This window comes from Mucor velutinosus (genome assembly GCF_035048745.1).
Source record: "Mucor velutinosus strain NIH1002 chromosome Unknown tig00001553, whole genome shotgun sequence".
NCBI lineage: Eukaryota > Fungi > Mucoromycota > Mucoromycetes > Mucorales > Mucoraceae > Mucor > Mucor velutinosus.
In genome coordinates this window covers 862,879-878,708 of record NW_027041930.1, presented here as the reverse complement: position 1 = coordinate 878,708, position 15,830 = coordinate 862,879, and the positions used below count along the sequence as shown (strand labels likewise).

The 15,830-nt window shown below is 42.3% G+C and overlaps 7 protein-coding genes across 7 annotated transcripts; 4 read left to right on the top strand and 3 right to left on the bottom strand.

Moving 5' to 3' along the window:
• Positions 1-1,841: 1,841 nt before the first annotated feature.
• Positions 1,842-2,384, bottom strand: ATC70_007638 (uncharacterized protein; the record flags this gene model as incomplete). Its single annotated transcript, XM_064826897.1, has 2 exons — positions 1,842-2,291; positions 2,382-2,384. 2 exons carry the CDS (start codon positions 2,382-2,384, stop codon positions 1,842-1,844), a joined length of 453 nt encoding a protein of 150 aa, XP_064675954.1.
• Positions 2,385-4,440: 2,056 nt separating this feature from the next.
• Positions 4,441-7,370, bottom strand: MYO2_2 (Myosin type-2 heavy chain 1; the record flags this gene model as incomplete). The annotated part of the gene is made up of 5 exons (XM_064826896.1): positions 4,441-5,167; positions 5,230-5,584; positions 5,636-5,923; positions 5,976-6,036; positions 6,093-7,370. 5 exons carry the CDS (start codon positions 7,368-7,370, stop codon positions 4,441-4,443), a joined length of 2,709 nt encoding a protein of 902 aa, XP_064675953.1.
• Positions 7,371-7,643: 273 nt separating this feature from the next.
• Positions 7,644-8,140, top strand: ATC70_007636 (uncharacterized protein; the record flags this gene model as incomplete). Its single annotated transcript, XM_064826895.1, has 3 exons — positions 7,644-7,768; positions 7,832-7,947; positions 8,007-8,140. 3 exons carry the CDS (start codon positions 7,644-7,646, stop codon positions 8,138-8,140), a joined length of 375 nt encoding a protein of 124 aa, XP_064675952.1.
• A 1,044-nt stretch (positions 8,141-9,184) lies between these two features.
• ATC70_007635 (uncharacterized protein) lies at positions 9,185-10,832 on the top strand (the record flags this gene model as incomplete). Its single annotated transcript, XM_064826894.1, has 5 exons — positions 9,185-9,395; positions 9,449-9,885; positions 9,947-10,189; positions 10,244-10,438; positions 10,497-10,832. The coding sequence occupies 5 exons, from the start codon at positions 9,185-9,187 to the stop codon at positions 10,830-10,832; spliced, it is 1,422 nt and encodes a 473-aa protein (XP_064675951.1).
• A 37-nt stretch (positions 10,833-10,869) lies between these two features.
• Positions 10,870-11,675, bottom strand: ATC70_007634 (uncharacterized protein; the record flags this gene model as incomplete). Its single annotated transcript, XM_064826893.1, has 3 exons — positions 10,870-11,126; positions 11,191-11,334; positions 11,396-11,675. 3 exons carry the CDS (start codon positions 11,673-11,675, stop codon positions 10,870-10,872), a joined length of 681 nt encoding a protein of 226 aa, XP_064675950.1.
• Positions 11,676-11,862: 187 nt separating this feature from the next.
• ATC70_007633 (uncharacterized protein) lies at positions 11,863-13,373 on the top strand (the record flags this gene model as incomplete). Its single annotated transcript, XM_064826892.1, has 5 exons — positions 11,863-12,140; positions 12,207-12,326; positions 12,381-12,566; positions 12,625-12,708; positions 12,770-13,373. The coding sequence occupies 5 exons, from the start codon at positions 11,863-11,865 to the stop codon at positions 13,371-13,373; spliced, it is 1,272 nt and encodes a 423-aa protein (XP_064675949.1).
• Positions 13,374-13,500: 127 nt separating this feature from the next.
• RIB5 (Riboflavin synthase alpha chain) lies at positions 13,501-15,802 on the top strand (the record flags this gene model as incomplete). Its single annotated transcript, XM_064826891.1, has 5 exons — positions 13,501-13,626; positions 13,690-13,964; positions 14,017-14,125; positions 14,182-14,665; positions 14,724-15,802. The coding sequence occupies 5 exons, from the start codon at positions 13,501-13,503 to the stop codon at positions 15,800-15,802; spliced, it is 2,073 nt and encodes a 690-aa protein (XP_064675948.1).
• Between the last annotated feature and the right edge of the window lie 28 nt (positions 15,803-15,830).

Sequence of the window (15,830 nt, the reverse complement as noted above, 5' to 3'; positions counted from 1 at the left end):
ATAAACAGAGATGCGTAAAATATTAAGGCTTCTTTAGTTAGACGCTGCAAAGGGACATGAGTAATAGCATCAAATGGTTAATTTATATCCTGATTCCTGTGCTGTGGTAATAATCTAGATCTTTTGTTCCTGAAAGTGGTGGGCTTCTTCAATTCTGGCAAACGTTCTTTCGTCAAATCTATTACGAAGAGCATTCTTCAATCTTGAATCTTCATCGTTGACCGTACCTGACTGGTGGCCCATCAGCTTTCGGCAGCAAGCATTCGTTAACTGCTTCAAAACTTATACAATTCTCCCTCATTCAAGATTAAGATTCTATTGCTGCTGCGGCACTGCCAAATAGGTATGAGTATATCATCGAAATTTACACTTGTTTTAGTCCTCATTCAATCTTGGAATAACATGATAAATATATTCAGTTCTAATTGTATTTCCTATGTCTATACTTCGTTATTCTGAACACTGTAAACTCCGGTTTTGAGACTGAAAATTTGATTTCAGTAAGAAATCACCGTAGGTGACCAAACGAGGTCTCATTTTGTAGAGCAAACACAGGAGGGGAACAAAAATCAATGAATGGAAAAGTCAGATTGGGTTGACAGTTTATCAAGGAATATCGTTTTAACACTGGTTTTTCTTTAAATAAACGGTGGCGCTCATATGTTTAGCAGCCTTGCAGAATGTGCATACAATGGTCCAGATATAAAGGCTCTAGCATCACCATAAAGCCTTGAATAGTTGTTCTCGCTTTTTCGTAAATTGCGCAGCAAACCTTTGACCCTTTGCTAAACCATAACGAAGCAAGTTATAATCAAGCGGTTTTAAATACGTCGTTTCCCAACAACACCTCATTTAAATATCTGTTAGTCGTATTTAATCGTAATTAACAGGTTGTATTTGAACAAGGAAGCATGTTTAGCAACTAACAAAAGCCGCGCTCGTCTCAAAAAGAAAATAGCCTCAGACTTCATATTGGCTCACAAACAGATTATTTTGAGTCTTGAAGCCATTCATCTTTAAATTTGACAATCTTTCTTTGAGACTATTTCGTGTACAAATACAAAAAAGCTGCATGCAACTAGGGATCCAAGTGAGGATGACACTTCGATTGCTTTTATAACTGGAAACAACTATACTTTGTATTCAGGCTGATGGCTGATATTTTTAAAAGAGCCCGATGTGGCCCTTGAGACGCAGTCGAAAGCTAGAGATGCAATTGATCGCTGCGGTAGTTATTTTCTTGTTTATTCGTGCACTAAAGTGATGATGGTTGTGTCTACAAACCTTTTCAAGCTCATACTACAAAAAAAAAAAAGTAAATGCAAATGCATGCTTTTATGCTTCTCTTAAAAGCTTGATGGCAATGAAGTATGATTGATCGATCACCTCTTGAATCTAGACCTGAATAATCTCCAATGCAAATCTAGCTCATGCTGAATCGAATATCTGTGTGATTGGAGTAATGTTTGCTTCTTTGAAATTCATGCTGGGGAGCAAGACTCTTAGTAATGAAGATGAGTGGTTCTGACCAAATACGCAACAATATCAAACGCACTTTGATAAAGTAGGCCTTTGTCATCTTCAATTTTTGCATGAAGCTTCAAATCATTGTAAATACAAATGATCGCAACTATTTTCAACAATTTTTTTCTATATATGCAAGCTTTGTGTGGATTAAGATGGAACCATTTTGAATGACGTATCCTGGGACAAATGTATCTATAGTTCCCTCAACTTAGTAGTAATATCAATGCAAATGGATAACTTTTTTTTTCTCCTTCAAGCAATGTTAAGATTAGAGCATAAGATGAAAAAGTAAAATAGCAATGAATTTATTTCATTCAAGCAGTTCTTAAAATCAAATGTACACCACTATCAGTCCAAACAGGCTTACTCAATTCACCTACTTGAAGCGCAAAGGTAGCATCTTCAAAAGGCTTTTGCATTTGACCCCTTTCAAAGTAGCCCAAATCACCGCCACGTTTGGCACTTGAGCAATCAGAAAAGTGAGTAGCTAAAGCAGATAATGTCTCTTGACCAGCCTCAATCTTCTTTTGGTATTCTGTCAGAATTTCCAAAGCTTCCTCCTTGGTGCGAGTGATGTTTTCCTCTCTCCATGAACTAGGTCTTCTCGATTCTCTGCTTTTGACTAGTAGATGACTAGCTCTCACTCGATCAATTTCTCCTGCTACTGTAGGAGCATCCCAACGCGATTCCTTTGAAACTGTGTTGAAGTAATAATCCTTGTTGTAGGTACGAGAGTGACGCACAACCCAATTCTCTGGTAAATCCTACAGTATCATATCAATATGGTGCTTTGTTACATGTTTATGTCGCCGCTCTTGAATGTATGTTGATACGCGACTGTAAAATTGACCTACCATTTTATTCTATATACTAATGTGTGTTGCATGTCAGTTCACTGTTTAATTGATTTTATAATTGAGCTCACTTACATTCAAATTAAGTTTATCAGATATCCAGATGTGTAATATCAAATGTTTAATTTGGAAAATAAAGAGTCCAGTGTAAAGAAATGTTTCTGTTGACGATGCAACTCCTTAATTTACGTCGCTTCTTGAAGATGGATGTCGGCATTCCTCCAACTGGTCTCCAGCCAATAAACGCATTTCCTTAATGATGGATCAAGGGCAGTGCAGTCTATAACTCATTGCTCTTTTGGCTGCTACAAACGTGGATATCTGTAAAGAACATCCATTTATAATTACAGTAATAAATTAGAGTGTTTGTATATTTGATTATTGCAGGTAAAACGTGGTTACGGAGACATAAATTTGGCATGCTAATCTGCAACGTTGCAGGTTGCAAAATTTGCAAAACCATACTACACTATGAAATGTACTATCATAACATAATGAATTTATAGTCTATAGACACGTTTGCGGCACTATTATAAAAGCTGAGTTGTCAGGCGTTTGTCAAGTATGGCTCATATATGATTAGAGATTTTATATTAAATTGCTATCAATCAACAACAATCAAGTTTCTTCTAACACTTTAGCTATTACTAATTTTGCAATATTGGACAAAGACCCGTGGCAGCGCGAGCCACCTGAACGCAGTTTGGCTTCCATCAAAGTAAAGTGTATGTCAGGAAACCACCCGAAGAGTCAAAAGGCTCATTGCAACATAATCAATTTATGGTCTCTAGACACTTTTAACGCCTCAAAAAGAAACGAAGTTAATCTAACAAGTATTTTGATAGACTGGCATTATTGAATACAGAATGCAATAAAATAGCATATCTGACGATAGTGCTATGCAATTTGCCACCTACTTTCCATGCGCTTCAAAAGCATCTATTACTGTATTGCCTTCATGGTGGAAAGGGTATTGAGTTTGCCAGCCGGCCCCACCAGCCAAAATTAATTTAAATTCAGACTCTTAGTCTACTCTAGATTGGCCAGATTTTGATTATTTTTCGACTTGATTGAACTATTTTGCCAGAGTCGCCTATAAAAAATATAATAATCATCCCGAGCTTCTTTAAGCTTTCTTGGAGTGCTTCTCAAGGCGCATCCAATGGTGCCAAGTAAGATGGATGTTTTGAATAAGCTTATTGAGCAATTTGTGAAAATATGAAAAGAGGTTTCTGGCCAAAATGTTGAAATTTTACATATCAAAGTCCCACAAAGATGATTTCAGGGTTTACGTTGGATCGATAGAAACACTTTGAATTAATATATACCATAGCAAAAGTCTTCATTATCGAGGTCAAAAACGCGGTCGTTTGATTTTTGATGAAAAGCATGAGGGGTACCTCATGCTTTTTGGTCGAATTTTGACAATGTTTTTTTGGTCCCCAAAAAGTTGAGCAAAGGTGTCTGAAAGTAACTGCCAGATGAGAGCAATTGTTTGGTGCTATTCTTACGATCTAAAACGGCCTTGAACACGAGAAAACACGACTTAAATGCACTCAGATTTCGCTGTATCAGGGACACTAGGAGTTATAAAGGGGAAATACCAGCATGCTGCTTGCCCGTATATGGAGTAGCTACGCGTATATGGATGTAGAGCATCACACAAGAATCAGATCCGCAGATAATATGAAGGGGTTTCATATGTAAGTGGTAGGTTGATAAGATACGCAAGGGCAATCGGTAGCGCGGGCTGCCGCTACGCAGGTTGGTTCTCACCGAAACAAAGCGAAGGTAGAGAGCCATCCGAAGCATAAACACTCGTAATATTAACAAAAAAAAATCGAATATTCATACTACTACAAGCATATCAAGAAGCAGAACGTAATGCAGTATATGTAATACACATCTTCTTCGTCCAGCTTTTCCGAATGCAATGATATGATGAATGGCATGCATTCGAGCTAGCCAACTATTGTTTTAAAGGCTCTCAACGATTAAAATGCTTACTGCATTGCATGGAACATGCTAGGTAGTGTACATTTTATTGACTACTATGGGATCAATCGTCAAAAAATGGATCTAGGTCCACATTATCCAGGGTGCCTCGAGTAGACGCACGAGATCGGTTGGGTGTTCTCTCTGAAGTAGGTGTCAATCGGCGTCTATCAACATCATCTTTGTCTGTAATTTCCACTGCATCATCTTGGTCATCTAAATCAAGCATTAAACTCACATCAGTAGAAAGACGTTCTGCATCCACACGATCATTGTCATCCAATACAGGTATATTCTTGATTTGCTCTTGCGGTGTGGATGTGCCTGATTGCTTTGGTGTTGGTTCACTTTTATCTGGATCCTCAAATAGTGTCAGCTTGGAATGAGGTACAATGGGGGGCCCTCCGGGACTGTCAGGCGAAGCGTCGTGGTCAGCATGTGTGCCTGTTTCTGCAGAGTTACGATGCATGATATTCAAGAGTGTGCGACGCAATGCTGATTCAGTGTTGGTGTGATCTGGGGCTGTGTCATTCATGGGCGGAGACACGAATAATACAGTCGAAGACGCATTGTCGGCTACAATGGCAGATCGAGAAGCACTGGATTTTTGAGCACGATTGACAGCTTTGGTGAAGATGGTATCATAGCAGGTCAATAGATCACGTACAAGTCTCTTAGGATGGCGGTCATGCATATTTATTGAAGACGTTGTTCTTGGTCGTATCAAGATGTAGGCAAACATGGATGTCAGCTGATTGAGCAAGTCTTCGTCGTTGGTTTGTTTCAACAATCTATATATATGTTGTTTAATGGCTATTACACAAGTGTATAAGCTAAAAAAAGTAGTACTTACTTGAATAGATGATGTGATAAAGCCTTCAGTGTATGGTAATTGGGGGACGGTAGAGTGGCTAGCAGTTTACTGACAGACATCAGTCGACTCTCGGTGCCTTGTGGAGTAGCATAAAGAATTTTGACGGGGTCGTACAAGTCAAATGTTAACAAACACTCAGGCAGTTCCAACAGATAGACTCGAATGATGTTGGCGAGTTCATTCAGGTTGAATGTCTCTAGTATCTGCTTCAGTTTAGAGCCTGCTAAACTATCAATTTCATCACACAGTTTGTTCAATTCCTTCATTGGTATCATATTGGACCATATATCCTTGGTAAGCTTAATAAGTTCGTCTTTTTTCTTTAGCGCAAGACCTATTTTAATCAGTTTAAGTCACCTCTTTGTTCACCATTTGACTTGCTTACCTGCATCAATGATTTTGAGGCCCTTGTTGACAATGGGAGGCACGTACGAGCCATAGATTTGAGCTACTTCTTCCAATGGCACACCAAAGATCTGATCAATAGCAGCTCCGTGATAATAGTTTTCATACACCATGGGTCGAGGGCAGTATTCGCCTGTCTTGAACTGTTCTACAATATAATGAATATCTTGCTCGGGTTTCAACGGCTCCTGAAAGAGTGTAATTCGGCTGTAGGCCTCTTTAAACATGGACAGTGTGCCAGTCAATGTAGTTGCCATAGTTATGAAAGCTAAAATAAGCATGAGCACATGTTGCATCAGAAGTCAAAATCAAAATGTTACCGTGCTTGATCGCATTGATTCTATCCATTTCCAGTTGCTGCATTTCATCAAAATGAGTGGCCTATATCATATTATTAATAACTTTGATTAGTTTCAACATATATTTACAGTACATACCAGGCTTTCCTCGAGTGATTTCCTCATTTGATTTACTGCCTTGATTTTCTTTTTGTAAGCATCATCCGCCTCCACCATTTCTGTATGCGCTTTGGTAGTGAGGTCTACAGCAGACTTCTTTCGAGATGAAAAACGGCCAAAGAATCCACTGATAGCATTGGATGTCGCATTGCCGTTTGATGGAGAACGAGACGAAGAGGGCACTTCCAATGTCATGCTCACCTCACCTTCATGTGCTGGTTCCGGCTGGCCATTATCCACACTGCGTCGAATACGGGTCTTGCGCAGATAACGCTCTACCACATTCTGCTGCACTTCGTAGTACTGATCCTGGTTAAATCCACTCTTTTCCTTGGGCACACAGCGCAAGAATTTCAGTGCCACCAGATGTTTGCATATTTCCTGTGATTCCGTGTCCAGCGTCACTTCCTGTTGCTGCGAGGTGTGCGGTGGGGTAGCACAATAGTCTCGAATCCATTCAAAGATGTGCTTTCCTAGGTATTTCTGAGGTGCTGTTGGGCCGGCTTTGGTGCCTTCAATCATCTTTTGCATTCTGTTGACAGCTCTTGCGACATCTCTGTAGGGCAGCACTGTGCATTTGCCTAATCGAACGCCTCCACGATCCACATTGAGTTCTGACGTTACAGAACTGGATCGCTGCCTTCCACCTACAAACTGAGCATCCTTGACATCATCCTCATCACCTTCATTCAGGTCATCATTCTCCTCGTCATCGTCTTCTTGGAATCCAAAAGGGACGGGTGGTCTGAAATCTGGACATGCCAATTCAAGCGCTCGGCATCGAGACCAGTACACGGACCTTGTGAGTAATGCAGATTGAGCAGCATGCTCAAATTCCAAGATATCCTCTTCCAATCTCGACCTTTTGCTCTGCAATTGGTCCTTGAATAAGCGAGAAAAGCTGGCCAATGGTTCCAGAACATCCTGCGCTAACACGTTTGCTCGCATTCGATGGCAACGGGCAGTTTCTGTACTCTCGTGACATACCATGTCAAAGGAGCTCTTCAAGCTAGCGTTCATGGTCGACTCTACAGAGGCAGAGGCAGATGCCATGGCAGATGAGAGGTCAGATAGCATCAAGTCGGCGCACGCGTTCTCCGTATCAATGCGCTTTTGCAAGTAGGTGGTAATGGTATCATTCTCAAGCGCAGATGTGGATAGTTTGTCATGAAGCGCATGTAATCCAATAGTGTAGTTGGGTATTGGCTCTGTGGCGGCTACAGGGGACCAGAAAGCATCTCTAAAGTTGTCTTGCATGATAGTGTAATGGAAAGACGGAAGAAATACTAGCCTCTATTTTTTTTACACTTCCGAGACACAGAAGACGGTTATTTGAATGGCCCCATTTGCATATAGAGAGAACAATAAGCGCCCTTACTGCTTTTTCCCTCTTTTGCTGGTCTAACAACTGCTGTTGCTGTGGTACAAATCACCTTTGCATGACCTGACTTAGCCGTCATATCAACTTGTTCCCAATTACTCGTGACACATAACACACATTCTCTTTTCTTATTTACCATTTCTCACTGAATGTCTGTTGAAGAAAAACGGCCTGCCAAGAGGCGCAGAATACAACATGAACAGGCCATCCAACGACTGGATCTCCAGCGTTTTACACAGTATTTCACGCCAGATGCGGCCATCATCATTGGAAGGTATGTAGATAGTTATCGCCATCTACACGCCGTATATTTTGACTGATTTGTCTGTCCGAACAGCTATGTCAGGGTGATTCTCCATTTTGTAGGTATAGCCATTATTTTATACGTATTGTATCGAACTCTGGAATCATTCACAGTCGAAATTCAAGCACGGTATCACTACGAGATGGATGGTATGGAACAGGTTGACGGATCAAATCATGAGCGAGATTGCTTACATAATACCCTACAGAGTTGGCAGAAAAAGCACGCATTTGCCATCGGAATTATGTGAATCACAATTGTGGACCTCACTTGAAGGGTGCTGTGTGGCAGAGCTTTTGCGATGAATGGGACAGATATCCTTTTTATAATAACTTGATCTGATGTAAACGCTTGTTGGTATTACACTTGATATGGTGCCTTCACTCTTGGATTACATGTAGGCAATTCCAAGCACATACTGTAGGGAAAACAAAGATTGCCGCGCAGGTGTTTGGGGAAGTGACGAATGGATTTGTCGAACCACTGACGTTAAAAGCGATGGTAAGTATGCTGTGCTAGATGCAGAGGAAGGGAGGCTATCTAACTGATGCCATAAGTTGATCATTTGCTTGCTTTTGTTTGGGCTTTTTATTGTGTCAAGCTTGATTGTGGTGTAGCATGAATACTCTATCAGCATGGTATTCCATTCTAGTAGCAGATGTATGTGGTGTCGCTGATGAAATCATCTGTTTATGAATAGCCTAAAGGCTGGTCTCTTCTGAATTGTACAAAACTGTCTCTCTCTTCTTTTCATGTCTGCCTTGAAAGTACTCTTATTTGGTATTGTTTCTCCAACGCTCTTGGTAAATGCTGATCTTGTATGTATGTGCAATGGCTAAACTGATTTTCAAATAAAGATTTCTTCAATGCAATGGGTCATGTCTCTCGTTGCGCTACTTTTACTTCAACACATGTATCAGCTGCTGTGCAATGCCATTCAACATTGGATTTCCAAGGTCCCTACCAAAGATTAAGCAAGTGGTTGTCATGCATGTGCAGTCTTCATCATAGACTGAGACTGCGCTCACAGTTGCTTACAAACGCTAGTTGAAAAATTACACACCTGCCTTCATCTTTTTGCTCATGTCCCTTATTCCTGCTACTCGAAATAAAAGACTCATCAGACCAGAGCAAGATACTTTACAATGGAATCTAACTCAAGGCCATTCTAAAAGACATTGCAGCCTGGCCCTCCATGAAAGACATCAGTCCAATCATTCGATAACAACAAAAGAGATAGCTAGCAAGTTTGTACAGTTTTTATATAATACCAAAGAGGTGTGATTTTGATCATGATAGTGAAAAAAAAAAAAGAAGAGATTACTCACCTATACAATGTTATAGGCAGATATAAAGCTAGCTCAGTTTGCAAAAGACATTACATTTATGTGTCAGAATGTATCATTCTCATCGGTACAGTTCAACCAGATTGTAAGCGAGCAAGCTGTCAATACTGTTCGACTGCTTGAATACTACTACAAGCTCTACATTCGCCTCGAAATACTTGCTTTAAGTCTGCCATCTATTCTTCAACACGTAGAGAACTTGGACGAAACATTGCTTGATTTGATCAGTCAAAATGAAGATGTTGCTAAAGGTAATATTTATGCTTGTGCGCCACAGGAGAGCTTGACACTCACATTGGCGCAGCCTACATACCACACCTGTCCGAAGAACTACTAGACCAATTCTTTGAGAAAGACGGCAGACAACTGACAAGCTGGACAGCCTTGATGACACCCCACACTGCGCAACGACTGCACTTGATACTGGAATACTATGCTGATTGCATGCCGTTTAATCAGCTCAAAGCCATTTTGATCCGCCTAATGAGCTTCCACAAGGTTCGCCCTAAAAATGATGATGAGAACCCCAATATATGCTTTTATCGACAATTGAGACATGTCAAGCAATCTTTGTTCAGCTCGACAATACAGAGACAAACTAAAGCGTACGACTCCTTTCTTGCCAAGAAGTCCATCTACCTGCTGATATCGCAGTGGTTTTTTGAATTCAATGTGGCATCTGAGAACAGCTTAACACAGTTTATAGCTCATATTGCATCCACGGGTTCCAGTCTTGAGAGGGTGGGTATCTTTCGTGAATCACTAGTGTGTATATGATGCTGACGGATGGCTGCTCGACTAGGGATCTGAAGTGATGGACATGTCCGTATTACTCTACTCGTATTTCACGGCTTGCAAAGACTTGAATGCTTCAGGAGGCGATGTGTTACGTATCTTTGATATCATTGAAGCTGTCAATACTGCTGTGAGGCAATCGCTTGAACGAGACGAGTCGAGTGAGTTGGGTGTCATCTTGACATTGACTCAGATCGCATTGGAACACATGCACGCGTCTGTTGGCTACACGTATGCTAGTTGGTTTGAGGTATATTACTGTAATGCTAGATACATACATCAGCTCACCACACGTAAAATGTAGGCAACATTTGTATCAAGTAGCAGTATACTAGACAAACGAACCAGCACAGTATTTATCAAGATTTTGCTTCAAATGACGCTGTATGAACTACCCAGCGTCCTTCAGATACACGGAAAAGCATTGTCCAATTGTTCAACCATTCCAAACTCGCAAGTGTATGTATCTGCTGTGCGTAAACGGCTGTTGGAGTTGGGAGTAAGTGTGCTATACGAACTGGCCTCGGGATACGCTTACCGATTCATTTTGCGTGTAGTTGAATCAACATTTGAAAAATTACCCTACTTCGATAATGACTCCTTTGCGAGCAGAAAGCATCACCGAAACACTGAACATACCCGATGAAGTAGAGGAAGTGCTGCAACAATTCACACAAAAGAACAACACTGTACCAAAAACACTACTACAGGCCTCTGTGTTCCATAGACAATGGTTCGTTTTCACATTTCTACCGAAACTATTCGCTTGGCAGGGCAGACACATGGAGACTCGCAACAATCTCATCATGGCCCTCAAAAAGCTAAACAAGATACCCGATAGTCTGTACAAACCCTTCATGCAACAGCAGCAGCAGAAAATCAAGCGCAAATAAGCAGCATGTATATACTATCCGTTTATTCTACTATCGCCTACAACTCTCGCTTGACATACTTCATAGTCTCGATATCTACAACAATCTTATCACCTTCATTCACAAATTCAGGCACCTGTAATTTAGCGCCGTTGGTTAAATTAGCAGTTTTGTAAACAGTGCCCTTTGCAGCTTGACCAGCACGATCTACAACGGATTGCACTGTGTAAGTGTAGTTGGATGGTAGTTTGAATGTACAGGGTTGTCTGCCCTGTTCTGGTGTAGTCAAGAAACTGACGGCGATAGGCATAGAGTCTAATACAGAGGAGATAATGAGTCATCATGAATGTCAAGCAAAAAGCACAACGTTTTTACATACCTTCCAGCATAGCAACAGATCTGTCGCCACCCTCGCATTTAGAAGCTGTCATTTCGATTTCCTCGAATGTCTCCAAGTTTAATAAATGAATTTGATCACCTTCAGAGTACAAGTATTGATAGGCCTCATCAGCTAAATTCAAGACTGGAAGAAAGCATCTTATTTAGTCAATACGATGCAATAAATTCGAGGCTCTCTTACTCACTTTCCAACGAATCTCCAGACTTGAAACGTTCATTGATCTTGGCAGGCGACAAGATGTCCTGCAATTCCATCTTGACCACAGCACCACCTCTTCCAGTAGACACATGGTCTCTGGTCAACACTCTCCATGGCTTGTCCTTGAATTGAACAATCTGGCCCTTCTTGATGGAGCCTACACTCAACTTATAGAACCGCTTGGCAGACCAACATGTAGCGCGAGGTGCATCATGTGTCCATTGATGAGAGGCTTGCTTTGCTAATCTTGCTAGTGTGTATGACATTGGATGAGTCAAAAAAGAGGCACAGCAGTAAAAAGAAACAAGCGCATTAATTCCAGGCAAGGGGCAAATCAAGTTTAAGCCACTAAAATGTGCCATTCAGCTCCTACTGAATCCCGAGATATAAAAAAAACTGTTACTCATCCATTCATTCAGTGGCAAGACATCTCTTTTCTCTTACTAACAACCAATGGCTGATTTGAGCAAAGACATTCAAGACCTGAAGCTGGAAGGTACAGCTATCAAAGTAGCTCCCGCTGGCGCTGCTGACAATGCTCAACAAAATGTCACACCTTGGGATGTGGAAGGCGCTGTCGTAGATGGTGTTCAACAAGCTATCGATTACAACAAACTCATTGACCAGTTCGGTACAAGGCCTATTGACGATGCTCTGTTGGAACGTTTCGAAAAGTTGACTGGCCGTAAGCCTCACATTTTCTTGAGAAGAGGTACCTTTTTCTCTCACAGGTAAACTCAATGTCTAGTTTGCAATCGAACGGTAGACTGATAAAGTATACGCGAAATCCACTATAGAGAGTTCAACTTGATTCTTGATCGTTACGAACAAAAGAAGCCCTTCTTTTTGTACACGGGCCGTGGTCCTTCCAGTGCATCGATGCATTTGGGACATATGGTCCCTTTTGTCTTCTGTCAGTAAGTAGTGTAGAGGATTGTGAATTATGGAGTGTCTAACATGCGCATGTCAAGATGGTTGCAAGATGTCTTTGATGTCCCTATTGTCATTCAATTGACTGACGATGAAAAGTTCTTGTTCAAGTCTAACTTGACCGTTGAAATGTGTCGTCAATTCGCCATTGATAATGCTACTGATATCATTGCTTGTGGTTTCAACCCTGAAAAGACATTCATCTTCTCCAACTTTGATTTCGTTGGGTAAGTAAGCAACACACCAGAGGAGGGACTATGCAGTGATATTGACACATCTGTTCAGCCAAGAGTTCTATCACAATGTCGTTCGCATTGCTCGCTGCATCACATTGTCCCAATCCAAGGCCACTTTTGGTTTCAATGATAGGTAAGTAACTGGGATTATGTCAGATAGTGCAAGTCTGCTCACATGGGTGTTATGTAACCAGCGATAACATTGGCAAGGCTCACTTTGTCTCTGTCCAAGCTGCCCCTTCCTTCTCCAACTCGTTCCCTCACATCTTTGGCGGCAAGAAGGATATCCCCTGTTTGATTCCCTGTGCTATCGATCAAGACCCTTATTTCCGCTTGACCCGTGATGTGGCAAAGAGATTAAAGTACCCCAAGCCAGCTCTCATTCATGCTAAATTCTTCCCAGCCCTTCAAGGCCCTCAAACCAAGATGAGTGCCTCTGTGGATACATCCGCCATCTTCATGACAGACACTGCCAAGCAAATCAAGAACAAGATCAACAAGCACGCCTTCTCTGGTGGAGGAGCTACTCTTGAGGAACATCAGGCCAACGGTGGTAATCCCGACGTGGATGTAGCCTACCAATACCTCTCCTTCTTCTTGGAGGATGATGAAGAACTGAAAAAGATCCACGATTCTTACAAGTCGGGTGAATTGATGACTGGCGAGCTCAAGAAGATTTGCATCGAGTTGTTGCAAAAGTTTGTTGGTGATTTCCAAGAGAGAAAGAGCAAGATTACACCCGAAACCATTGCCTATTTCATGGACTCTACTAGAAAGATTGATGCCTCTTTGAAATAAATTTTTTTGAGTGTGTACCTGTGTAACCTGCATTTTGATTTGAAGGGGGTGTTTAATAGTTGCGAGGGGTGATGGAGTAGCGTGTGTTTGTTTTACTTGTTTCTTTCCATTCCTCTGCACAAACAGTATGTCTACCAAACGATCAGGCTCAAGGATCCCTTCAGCCGCTTCTCATCGCAACGACACTGCCTCTACATTCTCCACAAACGAATCAACCACTGGCAGCAGACAGCGTCAATCCAAGCGAGATGAGGTAAAGTAGCAGATGTACGCGGAAATTTCAGTTGGCTCATTCGTAACTGGATGTTGCATGTAGGCCATTCGAAAGAAGCTGGAGTCAGAGCTGTCCAAAAAGAAGACTGGATCAAAGCGAGTGCGTCAAACTCGTAAGATTGCAGGCACCGTTTCAGCACTTCGACCTGCTCAAGCACTTACTGTAAAGGAAAACATGTTGGTCATTGAGGCATCTCAACTGATGGCCGCAAAGAGAAGTGATTGTGTGTTGGTGGTAGACGAAGACGACCATCTCAGTGGTATTTTCACTGCCAAAGATCTTGCCTACCGAGTCGTTGCCGAGTCGTTGGATGCAAGGTAAAAGTGACGATGATAGATGTAGGGTCTATGCTAAATGTACCAATTACAGAGATACCACAGTAGCCAAAATTATGACCAAGGGCCCCATGTGTGTCACTTCTGATACATCTGCAACTGATGCCTTGAATCTGATGGTGTCCCGTGGCTTCCGTCACTTGGTAAGTCTACAAGTGCTACTACTGCAGACAAAGGCTCACTCATACTACTTTTATAGCCTGTCTGTAACGAGGAGGGCGACATCTTTGGATTGTTGGATATCACCAAATGCTTGTACGAAGCATTGGACAAGATGGAAAGAGCGTTTGGCTCTTCTCGCAAGTTATACGACGCTTTGGAGGGTGTCGAAAAGGAGTGGTCCAACTCGCCCATTCAGTTGGTGCAATACATGGAGGCTTTGCGTGACAAGATGGAGTGTCCCGACTTGAATTCAGTGCTGGACGGTTTAGCGCCTGCCGAAGTCAGCGTAAAGACCAATGTTCGTGATGTTGCACGTATGATGAAAGAGTATCACACGACTGCTGTCCTGGTTACAGATAGAGATGGTTTAGCTGGTATCTTTACAACAAAGGATGTTGTGCTACGTGTAATTGCTGCTGGCTTGCATCCAGAGAACTGCTCAGTTGTTCGAGTCATGACGCCCCACCCGGATACAGCGTCGCCTCAAATGTCAATTATGGACGCTTTAAGAAAGATGCATGGCAAGTAGTAGAGTAGATGATGTCTCACTGGTAGCCTTGTCTAACCTTGCTTTGATAGATGGCCATTACCTCAACCTCCCAGTCATTGAGGACGGTGATGTGATCGGTATTGTGGATGTCCTGAAGTTGACTTACGCTACGATGGAGCAAATCAACAGTATTCAGGGCAACGACGGCGAAGGTCCCATGTGGGGCCGCTTTTGGGACAGCTTTGGAGCTGCAGATCAGCATGAATCAGAATCACAGCTATCAGATCCCCTTTCCTCACAACTCCTCTCAGCGCATTCACAGAATAGCAATACCAATGGCAATGGCGGCATCGCTCGTGCCATCTCACCAGAGCCATCTGCCTCCTTCTCTCAACTGCAAGGATTCTCTGAAATCACGCCCAACGAATCAGCCAGCATGGTCGCCAATAACGAGGAAAACCGTTCCACCATGTCAGAAGATACCAGAGCCATGGGCAAAGGGGAGGATGTGTTCTCTTTCAAGTTCACCAGTGATGGCGGAAAGACACATCGATTTGCATCTGTGTACAATAGCTATGCGGCACTTTTAGAAGCAGTGCGTCAAAAAGTGATTGGAGAGCATTTGGCTCATCTCGGTGCTAGCCCTGATGATGTGCCTGTTGAATCCTGGTTGAGCATCTCTTACTTGGATGATGAGGAGGATCAAGTGTTGATTACATCAGATGCCGATGTCTTGGATGCTGTCAAATTAGCTCGCAAAATGGGTCAAGACCGTGTCAAATTGTTTGTGCATGATGCCACTGAAAAGGAGGAGGAGATAGTCGTGGCTGAGGAACCCGCAGTGATGGAGCCTCCCGTTGCTGTGGTAGAGGAAAAAGTGTTGGAGTCAGTTGCACCTCCTGCTGTCACTCCTGCTCCACCTACCATCGAAGTAACTGAGCCTCGCCATGAAAAGAAGAGCAAGAGACGCAGCGTCAGAAAGGAAGTCGAGACATCTGATTCAGAAGAGGAGGACACACATGGCAGCAGCAGAGGCCGCAATAAGCAGGAAGGTGCTACAGTGGCAGGCATTCCTCAAGAACTGGTGTTGCCTGCAGCCATCGCCTTTCTGGGTGTTGTCATTGTGGGCGTGTTTGCCTTCTCCAGAGTAAGCTCAAATCACCGTTAAATCATACCGAGACCCATATTAGTAGATC